Here is an 18331-nt window from a genome sequence, read left to right as displayed (position 1 = left end):
TTGACTTTATGGGTCCATTCCCACCATCATACTCAAACACTTACATTCTGGTGGCAGTGGACTATGTATCTAAATGGGTAGAAGCAATTGCTACACCCACTAATGATACTAAAACCGTGCTGAAATTCCTCCAGAAACACATCTTCAGCAGATTTGGTGTTCCCAGAGTCATAATCAGTGATGGGGGTACTCATTTCTGCAATAAACAGCTTTACTCCGCTATGGTCCGATATGGAATTAGCCACAAAGTGGCTACCCCGTATCATCCACGGACAAATGGGCAAGCTGAAGTCTCTAACAGAGAGCTAAAAAGAATCCTAGAACGGACTGTAATAGCCCGAAGAAAGGATTGGGCAAGGAGCTTGGATGATGCTCTGTGGGCATACAGAACAGCATTCAAGACCCCAATAGGAACCTCACCATACCAACTTGTGTATGGCAAGGCCTGTCATCTGCCAGTGGAACTGAAACATAAAGCCTACTGGGCAACCAGATTCCTAAACCTGGATGCTAAGTTAGCTGGTGAAAAGAGATTACTCCAGCTAAATGATCTAGATGAATTTAGACTCAGTGCCTTTGAAAATGCAAAGATTTATAAGGAAAAGGCAAAGAAGTGGCATGACAAGAAGTTGTCATCCAGAGTCTTTGAGCCAGGACAAAAAGTTCTGCTCTTCAACTCTAGGCTCAGATTGTTCCCAGGAAAACTTAAATCCCGGTGGAGGGGTCCGTATGTGATTACAGGAGTGTCACCATATGGATATGTTGAGCTTCAGGATACTGATTCTGACAAAAAGTTCATTGTTAATGGATAGAGGATCAAGCATTATCTTGAAAGCAATTTTGAGTAGGAATGCTCAAAACTGAGGCTGGAATGATCCTCAGTGAAGGTCCAGCTAAAGACAATAAAGAAGCACTTGCTGGGAGGCAACCCAGTCATTAGCAGGTTATATGTTTTGTTTTTACAAGGGCAATTATCAAAATTGAAGGAATTCATAGAGTTATAGAAGGATTCACTGCAAAAAGCAGAGAAAAAGAGCTTACTGGCGAAAAAATGCCAGTAAGGGGTACTTTGGGCGTTAAACGCCAGAATGGGCACCATTCTGGGCGTTTAACGCCAGTAAAGGTGCCATTTTGGGCGTTAAACGCCAGAATGGGCACCATTCTGGGCGTTTAACGCCAGGTGTGCAGCATCCTGGGCGTTTAGCAAAATGCCCAGTGATAAAGGGATTTCTGGCGTTTAACGCCAGCCAGGGTACCTGGCTGGGCGTTAAACGCCCAAATTGGCCAACAAATGGGCGTTAAACGCCAGAACGGCAAGGGGAGGAGATTTTGTTTCCCACTTCAAATTTTTTCAAACTTTCTTGTTTTGATTCATATTTTTCTGCATAAACACATTACAAACTTTCATCATTCACCTTCCAATTTCAAAAATTAAAATCTTCTTCAAATCCATTTCAAATCCTTTCTTAGGCTCTTTCAAAAACTCAATTATCTCCTCAAATTTTTTCCATATCTTCTCAAATCTCCCTTAAATTTTCGAAAATCTCTCCTCCTCTCCTATTTAAACACGTTCGGCCACCCTATTTCCCCACACCATTCGAATTTGCTCTCCTCCTCTCTCCCCTCTTTCCTTTCTTTTGCTTGAGGACAAGCAAACCTCTAAGTTTGGTGTGCTTTTCCGTGATCACTAAGCCAAGATTCATCAAGATCATGGCTCCTAAGGGAAAATAAACCAATTTAAGAGGAAAGAAAGAGAATAATCCAAAGAATCTTTGGAATCAAGAGAAGTTCTTAACCAAAGAACATGAAGACCATTATCACAAAATAATGGGTCTGAGGTCAGTAATCCCGGAAGTCAAATTCGATCTGAAAGAAGATGAATATCCGGGGATCCAAGAGCAAATTCGAAACAGAGGATGGGAAGTTCTAACCAATCCTAAGATAAAGGTTGGAAGAAATATGGTTCAGGAATTCTACTCAAATCAGTGGCTGACAAATAAGCAGAGAATGACTGGAACTGCTTTCCATACTTACAGAACCATGGTCAGAGGGAAAGTTATATACTTCCATCTGGACAAAATAAGAGAGGTCTTCAAATTACCTCAACTGCAAGATGATCCTGAATCCTTTAATAGGAGAATGGTGAGAGTAGATAAGGGGTTGGATCAAGTTCTAGAGGATATTTGCCTCCCTGGAGCTAAGTGGATAACCAATTCAAAAGGTGTCCCAAACCAACTCAAGAGGGGAGACCTCAAACCAATTGCAAGAGGATGGCTAGACTTTATTGGGCATTCCATATTGCCTACTAGCAACCGTTCTGAGGTCACCATCAAGAGAGCAGTGATGATTCATTGCATTATGCTTGGAAAAGAAGTAGAGGTTCATTATCTGATTACTTGTGAGATCTACACAATTGCAAATAAGAATTCCACTGAAGCCAAACTGGCTTACCCAAGCTTGATCTCCTTGCTCTGTAAAGAGGCTGGGGTGAAGATGGGAGTAGATGAATTCATACCCATTGAACACCCAATCACCAAGAAGTCAATGGAAGGGCAAATGCAAGACAACTCTATCAAAAAGAGGGTGCAGGAGTTCCTCCCTAAATTTCCTGAAATTGACTACTGGGCCAGCCTAGAAGCATCTATCACCAAGTTGCAAGAAACTATGGAGCAACTTAAGGAAGAACAGCAGAATCAGAACTGCATGCTCTGCAAATTGCTGAAGGAACAAGAGAAGCAGGGGCGTGAACTTCAAGAGTTGAAACGCCAAAAGTTCTCCCCTCAATTTGAGGGAGCATCCACTTCTCAAAATCAAGGTTGTTGAGTCCTAACTCTGTGATAACCTATATCATTAAGAGCCTATTTAAATTTTTGTTTTCTATTCTTACTAGTCTCATCTTATATCTATTTTTGAGTATTGTTCTTAATTCATGATTAATAAAAATTAAAGTTCATGTCTTAAAGCTATGAATATCCTATGAATCCATCACCTCTCTTAAATGAAAAGTGCTTTAATCACAAAAGAACAAGAAGTACAGGATTTCGAATTTATCTTTGAAACTAGTTGAATTAGTTTGATGTGGTGACAATACTTTTTGTTTTCTGAATGAATGCTTGAACAGTGCATATGTCTTTTGAATTTGTTGTTTTAAGAATGTTAAAATTGTTGGCTCTTAAAAGAATGAGGAAAAAGAGAACTGTTATTGAGGATCTGAAAAATCATCAAATTGATTCTTGAAGCAAGAAAAAGCAGTGATTCAAAAAAAAAAAGAGAAATAAAGTTGTGATCCAAGGCAAAAAGAGTGTGCCTAAGAACCCTGGACACCTCTAATTGGGGACTCTAGCAAAGCTGAGTCACAATCTGAAAAGGTTCACCCAATTATGTGTCTGTGGCATGTATGTATCCGGTGGTAATACTGGAAGACAGAGTGCTTTGGGCCACAGCCAAGACTCATAAAGTAGCTATGTTCAAGAAATCATCATACTGCACTAGGAGAATCAATAACACTATCTGAGTTCTGAGTTCCTATAGAGGCCAATCATTCTAAACTTCAAAGGATAAAGTGAGATGCCAAAACTGTTCAAAAGCAAAAAGCTACTAGTCCCGCTCATCTAATTGGAGCTAAGTTTCTTTGATATTTTGGAGTCTATAGTATATTCTCTTCTTTTTATTCTATCTTGATTTTCAGTTGCTTGGGGACAAGCAACAATTTAAGTTTGGTGTTGTGATGAGCGGATAATTTATACGCTTTTTGGCATTGTTTTTAGTATGTTTTTAGTATATTTTAGTTAGTTTTTAGTATAATTTTATTAGTTTTTAGTTAAAATTCACTTTCTGGACTTTACTATGAGTTTGTGTGTTTTTCTGTGATTTCAGGTATTTTCTGGCTGAAATTGACGGTCCTGAGCAAAAATCTAATTCAGAGGCTGAAAAGGACTGCAGATGCTGTTGGATTCTGATCTCCTTGCACTCGAAGTGGATTTTCTGGAGCTACATAAGTCCAATCGGCACGCTATCAATGGCGTTGGAAAGTAGACATCCTGGGCTTTCCAGCAATGTATAATAGTTCATACTTTGCCCGAGATTTGATGGCCCAAACTGGCGTTGCAAATCAGCTTCAGAATTCCCAGCGTTTAACGCTGGAATTGGCATAAAAATTGGAGTTAAACGCCCAAACTGGCATAAAAGCTGGCGTTTAACTCCAGAAAAAGTCTCTACACATGAAAGCTTCAATGCTCAGCCCAAGCACACACTAAGTGGACCCAGAAGTGGATTTTTACGTCATTTACTCATTTCTATATACCCTAGGTTACTAGTTCACTATTAATAGGATCTTTTGACATTGTATCTGTACCTCATGACACTTTACACGTTTCTCATTGTACTTTCTACAGCATGAGTCTCTAAACCCCATGGTTGGGGGTGAGGAGCTTTGATGTGTCTTGATGGATTAATGCAATTACTACTGTTTTTCATTCAATCATGCTTGCTTCCATTCTAAGATATCACTTGTTCTTAAACCTGATGAATGTGATGATCCGTGACACTCATCATCATTCTCAACTATGAACGTGTGCCTGACAACCACCTCCGTTCTACCTTAGATTGAGTAGATATCTCTTGGATTCCTTAATCAGAATCTTCGTGGTATAAGCTAGAATTGATGGCGGCATTCAAGAGAATCCGGAAGGTCTAAACCTTGTCCGTGGTATTCTGAGTAGGATTCAATGATTGAATGACTGTGACGAGCTTCAAACTCGCGATTGTGGGGCGTTAGTGATAGTCACAAAAGAATCACTGGATTCTATTCCGACATGATCGAGAACCGACAGCTGAATAGCCGTGCCGTGACAGGGTGCGTTGAACATTTTCACTGAGAGGATGGGAGGTAGCCATTAACAACGGTGAAACCCTACATACAGCTTGCCATGGAAGGAACCTTGCGTGCTTGAAGAAGAAGACAGTAGGAAAGCAGAGATTTAGAAGATAGAGCATCTCCAAAACCTCAACCTGTTCCCCATTACTGCAAAACAAGTACTCATTTCATGTTCTTTTGCTTTTTACAATCAACCCTGATAATTATTGATATACTGACTAAGAGTTACAAGATAACCATAGCTTGCTTCAAGCCGACAATCTCCGTGGGATCGACCCTTACTCACGTAAGGTACTACTTGGACGACCCAGTGCACTTGCTGGTTAGTTGTGCGGAATTGCAAAAGTGTGATTGCAATTTCGTGCACCAGTTTCTAAACCTTCTAGGTTGAGGGGAGGAGCCCTGCTGAGTCCTATGAATTAATAAAAGTATTACTATTTCTTCTTTGATCCGTGTTTGATTTACTTTTAAGATGTATATCCGCTCTTCAACATGGTGAATAGGATGATCAGTGACAATCAGCTCTGTTCATCATACTAAGACAAATGTGCCTGACAAATACCTGCGTCTACTTGGATTCGTGTGAATATGTGACTGGAAAGCACGAGCCAACAACTATGTTTATACATCTCTCAGACGGCTAATCCATGACTTCGTTAGGGACTTCGCGAGACACTAGTTCAGCCAATTTCTGGGGAGATTAGGGTCTCCATGGTATAGGCTAGAATCCAAAGAAGTGTCACTCTCTGATCTGGAAGATTCAGCCTTATCTGTGGCATTTTGAGTAGGATCGCCAAGAGAATGATCTGCTAGAGCTTTACCCTCCATCAGATTGGATGACCATGGCCAATGGTGTTTGATCTAAAAACAGAGGAGATTGATGACCACGGCCCATGGCGTCAATCACATACAACCTACCATAGAAGAAATCATTCACAAGCAAAGAAGACAGTAATGCCAGAGTTAATTCAGAAAGACAAAGCAACTCCAATTTTCAACTATATCCTTATTATTGATTCCAATAATCTCACAAATATTTAACTATCAACCTTTTGATCTGCCTGACTAAGACCTGCAAGATAACAATAGCTTGCTTCAAACCACAATCCTCGTGGGATCGACTCTGACTTGCTCAGGTATTACTTGGACGACCCAGTGCACTTGCTAGTACAGTTGTACGAAGTGTGGGGATTTGTACACCAAGTTTTTGGTGCCATTGCCGGGGATTGTTGAGTTTGGACAAACTGACGAATTGTCTTGCTCCTTAGATCAGGTAATTTTTATTTTTTTTAAATTTTTTAATTTTATTTTCTTCTTCAATTTTCGAAAAAATTAAAAACTTTTTCAAAAATTTTTTATTTTCTTTGTGTAATTTTCGTTCTTAGTTTGAGTCTTTTTGTTTTGTTCTTGTTGAGTTTTTTGTTTTCTTTGAGTCTTTCTTTCAAAAAAATTTTCAAAAATTGTTTCTTTGTTTAAATCTTGTGTCAAATCTTTGAGTTTGGTGTTCTCTTGTTTATTTTCTTTAATTTTTCAAAAATTTATGTTTGGTTTTCTAAAAATTTTAAGTTTGGTGTCCTTTTTATGTTCTTGTGTTCTTTAAATTTCTTGGGTCTTGTTCTTTGTGTTTTTGTTAGTCTTCAAAATGTTCTTGAGTCTTTTTTTGTATTTGGATCTTAAAATTTTCATGTTTGGTGTCCCTTTGTGTTTCCCTCCAAAATTTTCGAAAATTAGGGACATTAGATCTAAAAATTTTAAGTTTTGTGCGTTTTGTGTATTTTTCTCTTTCATCATTAAATTCAAAAAAATAAAAAATATCTTTTCTATTTTCATTTTTACTTAATTTTCAAAATTTTTAAATAAAAATTCAGATTTTAATTTCAAAATTTTTAACTTATTTCAAAAATAAAAATAATATCTTTTTTAAAAATCTTATCTTTTTTCAAAATTTAAAAAATCTTATCTTATCTTTTTCAAATTTCAAGCTTTAAAATTAAATCCTTTTCAAAATCAAATTTCAAAATCTTATCTTTTTAAATTTTTTTTCAAATCTTTTTAATTTCTTATCTTATCTTATCTTATCTCTTTTCTAATTTTAAATTTTAATTTCAAATCTTTTCTTATCTTATCTCTTATCTTATTTTAAAATTCAAATATTTTCTTAATTAATATCTTATCTTCTCTCTCCTCTTTTTCAAAACTTCCTAAATAACTCTTCTCTTTCTCAATTTTCGGAAATTACTTCTTCTATTTTACTTCCCTCTTTTTCAAAAATTTAACATCTAAATTTTAAATCTTTTTAAATTAATTAACCTTATTTTCAAAAATTAATTAATTAATAAAGTAAAATAAAAAATATTTTGATTTTTATTTATCTCTTTCTTCTTTCTTCTACTTCTATTTATTCGAACTCTACTTTCTCCCATCTTCCATCTTCACTTTTATTTCTCTATTCTTCTTCTCTCTTCACATTTAACTGGAAGCTCTTTGGTCCAAGTAGCACAAAAAACTTTCTTCTTTCCTTTTCTTTATTCTCTTCTTGTTTATGACCAGGAATAGGGATAAAGAATCCTTCTTGACTCATGATCCTAAACCTGAGAAGACTCTAAGGAGGCATTTACAATAAGCTAAAGCACAACACTCCGGAAGAGACCTTTTAGAAAGTTTTGAACAAGAAAGGGAAGACATGACCGAACTTCGGGAGGAGCCAAGAAAGGTCCTTGGTGACTTCACCATGCCTACCTCTGACTTTTATGGTAGAAGTATCTCTATACCTGTCATTGGAGCTAACAATTTTGAGCTTAAACCTCAGTTAGTCTCTCTTTTGCAGTAGAACTACAAGTTTCATGGACTTTCAATAGAAGATCCACATCAGTTTTTAGCTGAGTTCTTATGGATCTATGATACTGTAAAGACTAATGGAGTTAATCCTGAAGTCTACAAGCTTATGCTCTTTCCCTTTACTGTAAGAGACAGAGCTAAGCTATGGTTGGATGCCCAACCTAGAGAGAGTCTTGATTCTTGGAAAAAGCTAGTTAATGCTTTTCTGGCTAAGTTCTTTCCCCCTCAAAGGATGAGCAAGATTAGAGTGAAAGTTCAAACATTCAGACAAAGAAAAGGTGAATCCCTCTATGAAGTTTGGGAAAGATACAAGCAATTGATCAGGAGATGTCCTCCTGACATGCTCTAAGAATGGTCCATCATAGGCGTGTTCTATGATGGTCTATCCGAATTGTCCAAAATTTTATTGGACAGCTCTGCAGGTGGATCACTCCACTTGAAGAAAACACCTGCAGAAGCTAGAGAACTCATTGAGATGGTTGCAAATAACCAATTCATGTATACTTTTGAAAGGAATTCTGTAAACCATGGTGCCTTTTAGAAGAAAGGAGCTCTTGAAGTTGATACTCTGAATGCCATACTGGCTCAGAATAAGATGTCGAATTAGCAAGTCAACATGATCTCTCAACATCTGACTGGAATGCAAGCTGCAACTAGCAGTACTCAAGAAGCTTCTTCTGATATAGAAGCTTATGATCCTGATCAACCCACCATTGAAGAGGTGAACTACATGGGAGAATCCTATGGAAACACCTACAACCCTTATTGGAGGAATCATCCTAACCTCTCAAAAAAGGATCAACAAAAACCTCAACAAGGTTTCAATAACAACCAAGGTGGAAGGAACCAGAATAAGTTCAACAAAAGACCACCATTCTCATCTTCTCAAGGGAATATAGAGACCTCTAAGCAGAGCCTTTCTGACTTAGCCATTCTAGTCTCCAGCCTTACTAAGACCACCCACAATTTCATAAATGAAACAAGGTCCTCCATCAGAAATTTGGAGGTATAGGTTGGTCAATAGAGTAAGAGGATCCCTGAGACTCCTCCTGACATTCTTTCTAATAACACTGAGGTGAATCCTAGAGAAGAGTGCAAGGCCATAACCATAGAGGTAGAGGCTGAATATGAAGAGGATGGGGGTGGCGTTGAACGCCAATGAAGGACATATCACTGGGCTTTCAATTCCCAATTTGGCAGCAAGCCTGGCGCTGAATGCCAGTGAGGAACCCCTCACTGGGAGTTCAACGCCCAACCAGGCAGGCTTTCTAGCGCTGAACGCCAGTGAGAAATCCCTCACTGGGCGTTTAACGCCCACACACCCAGGGAAGATGGCATTGAACGCCAGCAAGGACATCCCTGCTGGGCGTTCAATGCTTAAAAAGATAGAGGGACTGGCGTTTAACGCTAGTAAGGGTGGACAGCAAGGGCGTTCAATGCCCAAAGAGCTATCAGAGCTGGCGTTGAACGCCAGTAAAAGCATACCCTTTGAGTGCTTAAATCCCACTCAAGAACCCTCTATCCCAGAACCAAAGGAAGTCATAAAGACCATTGAAGTTCCTTTGAATGCACTTCTGCAGTGTATGAATTCTGACGACTACTCATCCTTAGATAAGGATAAAGACACTAGGGAAGGGCAAGTTGCTCGGTACCTAGGAGCTCTAATGAAGCTGAATGCTAAGTTATTTGGTATAAAGCCTCTGGAGGAAGAACCTCCACTGCTTACCAAAGAACTCCAAGCTTTGCTTCAGCAGAGGCTATCTCAGAAGCTTATAGATCCTGGACGCTTTATGATTCCTTGCACCATAGGCACCATGACCTTTGATAAGGCTCTGTGTGACTTAGGGTCAAGTATTAACCTCATGCCACTCTCTGTAATGGAGAAGTTGAGAATCCTTGAGGTACAAGTTGCACACATCTCATTAGAGATGGAAGACAAGACAATGAAGAAGCCATATGACTTAGTAGGGGATGTCTTGGTGAAGGTTGAAAACTACTACATCCCTGCAAACTTCATTGCCTTGGATGTTAGAGAGGATGATGATGACTCTGTCATCCTTGGAAGACCTTTACTAGCCACTTCCAATGCTATCATTGATGTGGCTAAGGGAGAACTAACTCTACAACTAGGGGAGGACCATATCTTGTTCAAGATGCTTCACCTCAATTCTCCCTTTAAAAGAGAGATAACTGTGCAACACCTAGTGTTCCAGCCCTCTCTTTTTGTGTAGAGCTTTGTAGAAACCCCAAACATCAATTCTAAGTTTGGTGTCGGGCTGCCATCAACAAGCTCTAAGCACAAAGATATTAAGGAGAAAGTACCTAATGGTTGGAGGGACAAGAAAGTCCCTATTGAAGGCCTCTCACCTGGCATGAGAGTTGTCTTCACTAAAAATTCAGTCTTACCACATACAGTGAGTCATGTCCTGTCTTTAGAGCATGTGGAGGTCATTCATGAGAAGACAGGAAGAAAATTCACTGTAAGGGGCGAAAATCTGAGCCCATACTCACCTCTGTATGGAGCAAACCGTCAAGCTAATGACGTTAGAGAGCATGCACATGAGCCTGTGCAGTAACCTTAACAAACACAAAGGAGTGATATTGAAGAGATCAAGCACTACATTGGATCCTCAAGGAGGAGCACTAGCCATCATCATTCAGGTGGATTCATTCTCTTTTATCTCCTTTCCTTTTATTATTTTTCTGTTTTCTGTTATGTTTTGTTTGTTCTCTTGTTCTAGTTGCATGATCATTTGCATTAATGTCTTAAAGTTGTAAAATATTCCACATATCTCTCATCTTACTTAAAAGAAAATTTTATTTGAAAAGAATTGAGAAATGCATGAATTTCGAGTTTTATAATAAGAATAGTTTAATTATGTTGATGTGGTGGCATTGCTTTTGTTTTCTGAATGAATGAATGAATAGTGCATATTTGAAGTTGAAATTTTAGAATGTTGGCTCTTGAAAGAATAAGAAAAAAAGAAAAGTATTATTGGTAATCTAAAAAATTCAAAAATTGATTCTTGAAGCAAGAAAAAGTAGCAAAAAAAAAAAGAAAAAGAAAAAGCATGTTGCAAAAGAAAAAAAAATTACATATGCATGCGAAAAAGAAAGAAAAAATGGCGAAAAGAAAAAAAAAGCAGAAAAATCCATTACTGCCCAAAAATGCAGGAAAATGAGGGCAGATTGAAAAAGCCAATAAACCTTTAAACTAAAAGGAAAGGGTAAAAGGACCCAAGGCTTTGAACATCAACGGATAGGACGGCCTAAAGGAATAAAATCCTGGCCTAAGCGGCTCAACCAAGCTGTCCCTAACCATGTGCTTGTAGCCTGAAGGTGTTAAGTGAAAAGCTTGAGACTGAGCGGTTAAAGTCGTGGTCCAAAAGCAAAAAGAGTGTGCTTAAGAACTCTGGACACATCTATCTGGGGACTCTAGTAAAGTTGAGTCACAATCTAAAAAGGTTCATCCAGTTAAAGTGTCTGTGGCATTATCGTATCTGGTGGTAATACTGGAAAACAAGGTGCTTAGGGTCACGGCCAAGACTCTGAAAGCCGTGTTCAAGAATCAAAAAGAGCTTAATTAGGAGAGTCAATAATATCATTTGGACTCTAAGTTCCTAAGGATGCCAACATCTCTGAATTTCAATAGATAGTGAGATGCCAAAATTATTCAGAAGCAAAAAGCTACTAAATCCCGCTCATCTAATTGTAACTAAGCTTCATTGGAAACATAGAAATTTATTGTATCTTAATTTTCTTTCTATCCTACTATGTTTTTAATTTCTTGGAAACAAGCAACGGTTTAAGTTTGGTGTTATGATGAGCGGATATTTTATACGCTTTTTGACATAATTTTCATATAGTTTTTAGTGGTAAGTTCACATTTTTAGATTCTACTATGAGTTTTTGTATTTTTGTACAATTTCAGGTAATTTCTGGCTGAAATTGAGGAGTTGGAGTAAAAGTCTGATTCAGAGACAGAGAAAGCACTGCAAATGCTGTCCAAATCTGACCTGCCTGCACTCAGAAGACCTTTTCTGGAGTCATAGAAGTCCAAATTGAACGATTTCAACAGCTATAGAAATCTGACTTCCAGAGCTTTCCAGCAATGTATAATAATTCATACTTTGCTTCGAATTAGAAGGCCCAAAGCTGGCGTCCAACGCCAGCTTCCTGCCCCTTTCCAAGCATCCAATGCCCAAAGAGCAGAGACCAGTGTCCAAACGCCCAGAGAGGACCCCCTAGCCAGCGTTCGACGCCCTTGGAGCCTCATAGCACGTGGATCTCATCAAAACTCAGCCCAAACACTCACCAAATGGGCTCCAGATGTGGATTTTAGCACTGAATAGACTATTTTACCCTTAATAGTCATCTGTTTAGTATTTAAAGTTATTTTTACATAATCATTGGAACAACATCTAGACTTTACACATCATATTCGAATTTCACTTTATATTTTCCTTTCCGTATGAGTTTCTAAACCTTCTAAGTTAAGGGGAGAAGCCCTGCTGAGTCCTATGAATCAATAAAAGTATTACTATTTCTTCTTCGATCCGTATTTGATTTACTTCTAAAATGTATATCGGCTCTTCAACATGATAAATAGGATGGCCATTTGTATTGTTCTATGAATTTATATTGTTGGATAGGGATAGGCTGAAATTGATGAGTTGTTGTCCCACTCCATTCAATCGGAGAAAAAGTTAAAAATCCTAGAACCAAAGTTCGAAAAAAGAACATCTTAGTTATATTGTTTTCTAGTTATCACTCTACCACCGTAATTTTTACTAATATATATGACAAATACTAATTATATATTAAAATCTTAAATTAAATAATTTCATAAATATCTAATTTAATTTTAATTTTGTATTATCTATTTTTAAATTAATTATATTTTTAATTATATACTATTATTAATAAAAGTATAAATTTTATTAAAAATTTATTAATTTATTTTAATATTAATATCGTGATTAAAATTATCTCTTTTGATATTAGTATTAAAATTTATTAATATTATGAATTATTATTCTTAAAATATTAAAGATAAATATTTTAAATTTAATAAATTTTTAATTATTTTATATTTTTTACTTATATAAAATTAATTTCAACCAATAATTTATCTGATTAAATCAATAAACTAATAAACTAACAATTTAATCAGTTTAATCACCAATTCAATTTTTACACTGTACTCCAAAAACAAACACTATCTGACAATCACTGTCAGTCACTCTCCTTAATCACAACTCAGAAGACAAACCCACATTTCTGTGCTCCTCCCTCGCGTCTCTCACGCTCCTCTCTCCCTTGATACACCGCACAGGCTGCCTCCCGCCGTTGCGCACGCACAAACACCACACGCCGCCCCGCGCTTGCACAGAGGAAGAATCACCGCAAACGCCGCCGTTTCCTCCTCTTCTCAGTCAAGCCGTCGTCCGCTTCTCAGGTGCGCCGCTGTCTGCTTCTCGTGACCGTCACGCCGCGTTCTCCTCTCGTCTCAGTCACGTCTCAGTCACACCGCGTCCTCCTCTCATCTCAGTCACGCCGCGTCTTCGTCGCCTCAATCACGTCGCCGTGCTACTCGCCGCAGTCCTCGTCGTCCTCGTCCCTCAGTCACGCCGTGTCCTTCTTCTTAGGGTTTGTGGCTTTCTTTTAATTTCTCTCTGTGTTCTGGTAATTTCTGTTAATTTGTGTTAAATTTATTTCTCTGTTTGGTTCTTTGATCCTGATTAAGTCTATGCTTTGTTCTACTTTTGGTGATTAAAAGTATTTAGATGTCAAAAATCTAACTATGAGAAATGGATTTATACCTTTTATTCTGTTTCTGTTGGATTATTATTGTTTTTGGTGATTATGTTGGATTGCTGGATTTGCAGATTACTTTATAATGTTTATGCCTTTATGGGATTATTAGAAGTTTAGAACTTTAGTTGTGTGCATATTCAGTTATTTACTATGTCAGGTAGCGTTATTATTGTACACTAATTTTTTATTTTTTATTTAAAAAATCGCAAATCCAATCCAATCCAAAACGCGTGTAATTGGATTAGATTGCATCGGATTGTCTGAAAAAAAAAAAAAACCATTCAATCCAAACTGCACTGCATATAAAATAAGTGTGCGGATTGGATGACTTTTTGCCTCAAAACTGATCTAAACCTCACCGCGAATATCCACGGATTTCAGTATATTATATGTTATTAATTTAAATAAAAACATCCAATTTGTTTTTGAAGAAATGGAATTTATTGTTTTGATACTAATAGCTATTTGTTTAGGTCTTTGACAGAGAGAAAGGCAGTGATTGCTAAATGGGTTGTTATCTTCGATATGGCAGACATGGAGTTAATCAGCTCCTTAGATTTAGAGATGCTAGTTATGATAGTGCTGCGGTAAATCCAATCTTGTATGCTTCTCAAGGACTTCGATACACGAGGAAGCTCCAAGTCATCCTCACCTCTGTAATTGTTCTTTCTTGGGTCTGATGTTTGTTTTCTTGGTGGATTCAATTCAATTTACTGACATTTCCAATATCCTATATTCCTATTCGAAGGACGTAGATAAGCTGGGAAAGGGTGGTGATACTGTCAAAGTAGCCCCAGGATATTTTCGCAACCACCTAATGCCAAAGCTCCTTGCTGTCCCTAATATTGACAAGTTTTCTCATCTCATAAGCGAGCAGCGCAAGGTTTTTTTTTAAGGCTTTTACCCTGTTTCATTTTGATCTCAGTTTTGCTTTATTCAACTGTGTGATTACTTGGTCAATGCCACTTATCCTCGTGTTTATTTTTCCTATTGTTATCAATTCTCTGTGTTGCTATCTACTCGAATAGGATGACGATAATATTGTCAGATGTCATTGTTAAAATATCAGCATCCTTTCCTTTTCATCTGGGTTTATGGGAATGCATGTCTTGTGGAGATTGTCAAAAATTTATACTTCCAACCTTGGGATGTAAACAATTGCGTACTCATACTGCCAATTTTTTTGAACCTTCTCTACCTTCAACAATCATTAGTGTTGCGTTTTCCATTCTTCAGATCTGTAAGCCAATTGAAGGAGAAGAAGAACAAAAGGATGTTATAGTAATTAAAGAGTCAAAGAAAGATATGATGAAAGAGTATGAAAGGGCTGCGCTTCGTCTTGATAAAGCTAAGCTGGTTTGTAGTTTACTCTTAAAAAGTTCTTTACTGCTGTTTGGGACCAAATCCACGATTCTTTTTAAGGATATCATTTAGCTTTTCTCGTTATTTGATTTTAGCTTAACTGAATTACAAAGGAATTATTTTGAGAATTTTTTTATGTGCTACTGGTTCAAACTTCAATTAGAGTAGTTATTGTGATGATACTCCCAAGTGCGTAGTTCATAAAGGTTGTAAATTAGAAACGTTTACTTGATAATTTGATAGTCTATCATGTTAAATCTTTCATGTAGATATATGGCATTTTGATGTGGATTCACATGTGCTGATAGGTCTTACGGCGTTTAATTGATGTTCAAAAAGCAAAGGCACGTGCATCAAAAGATGACCCTTTGGAGTTACGCTCACCTGTGACAAAAGATGCTCTTGTGGCTGAGGTAATGCTTTCTCTGCATTAGTTAAATGTTAATAGCTACATGAAAAATAATAAATATGAATATAGCATGTTAACAAAAAAAATGCAATTATTTTGTCCCCAAAAACAAAATGCAGTTAGTATTGATGCTTCAAGAGAAACATTCTTGGCCTAGTGATTGTTTTATTTTGGATATTTATACCTTTCTTACCATTATGATTTGCAACCTGGTCTGTGTGATGGTTCACTTTAGTTTGCCTGTGTCTTTGGTATGGACTACAATGGCTGCAGAATTCCTGTGTACCTATTCATCTTGATGTGATATTAAAACTATTATATACTCCCAGTCTCCAACATCACTTTCAATCCATGAAAAGAGGGTTGGGTTAGGTTAGGTATTTAAATCCTGTCATTTTCAATTGAGAACAAAACAGGTAGACCTCGTGATATCACGTTGATGGTGTGATTGAAGTTATATAAAATGGAGTCTATCTCTATACTATGGCAAGAATCCCTATTGAATTCATTGAAAAATAGGAAAAGATTGAAATCTTGAAGAGGTTTGAGGGTCTGTTCATCCTTACCTCTCTGATCACTTATCTTTGTTTCTTACCATTTTTTTTCCGTCTTCTCCCTCCTTCTTGCCACACAGGCAAGTTTGTTGACATCCAATTCCTTCCTTTGCTCCGTCGTCCTTTATTACCTATGACCTATTTTATTTCCTTAACTCAAGTAAATTGTGGTCACTTAGTAATAAATAGTTTCTAAGAAAGAAGTCCATGCATGCTTGGATAGATTACCACTTCCATCTGCTCATCTGTTTGAGAATGGTATACTGAACTATATATATGCCACCAGTAGATATAGATACCTATCAAACCTCGTGACTTCCATCTTTTCCTATGCAACACTAATCACATGGCTAAACATAATTCTAATTCTATAATTGAAAGAACTCGAAGTTTTAGTTTTTAGTGTTTCTGCTGCAAAACATAATTGATCGGAAAGTTATTTTCTTATGAAAGAAAATCAGGATCTGCTTAAGTATTGGGTTCTTGTATTATTTTCAACTTGATGAATGAAGAGCACTGCATCCAAATTTAATTATTTATGCTGAGATTATAAACATGTATATATGTCAAAATTTAATATCGAGTAAAGACTCAATTAAATTTAATATCGAGTAAAGACTCAATCCCAGAAATTAAATATTGTAACTCAATTTGTCATTATTCGGTCAAGGCCGTGTGACGTGTCAGCCGTGATGATGTGGTGTGATGGTTGATTAAAGGCCAAAATGAAGTATTTTCCTATCTTCCTCCTCCCTCTTTATCTTTGTACACATTTGGAGGAAGAGGTGATGGCGGTGTCAATGAAGAAGAGGAGGCGGAGGTGGAGGTGGTGATAGGTTTGCAATGTAAATTGATGGCATTGACAGAATAGTAATTGTAGGATCAAATTGAGTTGCAACGTTTAATTACAGGAACTAAATTGAGTCATCAAAAGTTTGGGATATCAGTTTCAGTCGAACCCCAAATTTCAGGACCATATTTGAGTCTTATTCTTTAATAGCAATTTATTTTCTCTATTACTCACTCTTTTAAGTGCTGTGGTAATTTTAGGTGGCAAGACAACTATGTGTGAACATTGCACCTGAAAACCTGCATCTCCCCGTGCCTTTAGCAACACTCGGAGAATATGAGGTGCCGCTGCGTTTACCAAGGTCCATTCCTTTGCCGGAGGGCAAGCTTAATTGGACTTTGAAAGTTAAAATTAGAAGTAGATAAGTTATTAGGCTTGTTGAATCTGAGTAATAAGTCTTGACAGTTTTGGTGTATGATGATTGATTGAACACCCTGGGAGCACGTATTGAGATTAATTCATCATTTATATCGAGCATCACATGGTTATGTTCAAAACCAATTTGAGAGGATGACAAATCTTTTATTTAAACTGCAGATACTTTTTCAACCATCTTCCTATTCCGTTACCACCACCAATTTATGAGAGAAATGCCTGATTTTCATCGAGGATATTTAATGGGTATTCGAGGAACAAGTTTAATCACTTATTTTTTATTTTATAATTTATAACATTTAAACAGCAGATATAAAAAATTAAGAATGAGTGATTGCATATATTTTTAGTATGTATTAAATATGTTTCAAGAGCACATAAGTCTTAACCTATTTTTTGGGATTTTGATGAACCAATTTGTAATATTAGATGGATAGAACTATTTTATGTGTAAACCTTCACTAATCATTAACTTTAATGTTAGAGAAAAATTAGCGAATCAAAATCCCAATCTAAACTTTTTTGTACCTACTATTTTTGCATATGCTAATAAGTTTGAGTTGGGGCATAAGTGCATAACGATTTAGTTGGGGCATAGGTCACGCTCAACAAGGATGGTTGATCTTAGCTTGTCCTCACTAAATTGTACTACTTTTCAGAATATGTTTCCACTTTGTGTGATTCACGCCCTAAAGCTTAAACACATCAATTGCAATATCAACATTCTAGGTTTTTTTTTAAATTTAAATTAATAAAATATAATAGTTATTGAAATCAAAATTATTATTTTAAATTGTCGTTATACATCTAGTATTCTTTCCAAAAACTCAAACCATACGAAATGGGTACTGAGTACCCAAGATAAGATACGTTTTAGAATATATAAAAAAAAGTGAGTACTAAGTATCCGAGCATATTTAATGCCAGTATTCTCAAGATACGTGTATTATTGTATATTACCAAAAAATTCCATATTATGCTTAGGTGAAAACTCATGTAGCTTTTATATAAAGTTTATAGTTGAGAATCTATATAATGATTTAATCAAACTTATTAAATTATTTAAATATGAATATATATAATAATAATAAGGATAGAAGATGTTTTGCCAACGAGCTATAACTTAAATGGTATAGTCTTTCCATACTCATTTAGAGGTTGCGTGTTTGAGTCTTCCTATTTTTGGTAAAAAATAAAAAATAAAAAATATTTTTTATTTATATAAAAATTCTTTATTTTGAATCCGTAAT

At 36.6% G+C, this 18331-nt stretch overlaps 1 protein-coding gene across 2 annotated transcripts; it reads left to right on the top strand.

Annotated features, from left to right (window-relative positions):
* The first annotated feature begins 12890 nt into the window (after nucleotides 1–12890).
* Nucleotides 12891–17258, top strand: LOC112797107 (uncharacterized). Of its 2 annotated transcripts, none has more exons than XM_025839868.2 (6): nucleotides 12891–13363; nucleotides 14005–14187; nucleotides 14280–14414; nucleotides 14768–14887; nucleotides 15202–15306; nucleotides 16907–17258. In XM_025839868.2, the coding sequence occupies exons 2-6, from the start codon at nucleotides 14038–14040 to the stop codon at nucleotides 17069–17071; spliced, it is 675 nt and encodes a 224-aa protein (XP_025695653.1). In that variant the 5' UTR covers nucleotides 12891–13363; nucleotides 14005–14037; the 3' UTR covers nucleotides 17072–17258. The 2 variants fall into 2 exon arrangements, with proteins under 2 accessions (XP_025695653.1, XP_025695654.1); XM_025839869.3 differs by having other exon boundaries at nucleotides 12909–13363; nucleotides 14016–14187.
* Nucleotides 17259–18331: the final 1073 nt, after the last annotated feature.

Source organism: Arachis hypogaea, chromosome 4, assembly GCF_003086295.3.
Source record: "Arachis hypogaea cultivar Tifrunner chromosome 4, arahy.Tifrunner.gnm2.J5K5, whole genome shotgun sequence".
Lineage (NCBI taxonomy): Eukaryota > Viridiplantae > Streptophyta > Magnoliopsida > Fabales > Fabaceae > Arachis > Arachis hypogaea.
Note: the sequence above shows the minus strand (reverse complement) of the source record. Positions and strands in the feature narration are given on the sequence as shown.

Bases quoted from the DNA above. Each gene is read 5' to 3' on its own strand.
- LOC112797107 (XM_025839868.2), top strand. From the start codon at position 14,038: ATGGGTTGTTATCTTCGATATGGCAGACATGGAGTTAATCAGCTCCTT. The intron at 14,188-14,279 runs GTAATTGTTCTT...TCCTATTCGAAG, and splicing joins TCCAAGTCATCCTCACCTCT to GACGTAGATAAGCTGGGAAA. The intron at 14,415-14,767 runs GTTTTTTTTTAA...TCCATTCTTCAG, and splicing joins TCATAAGCGAGCAGCGCAAG to ATCTGTAAGCCAATTGAAGG.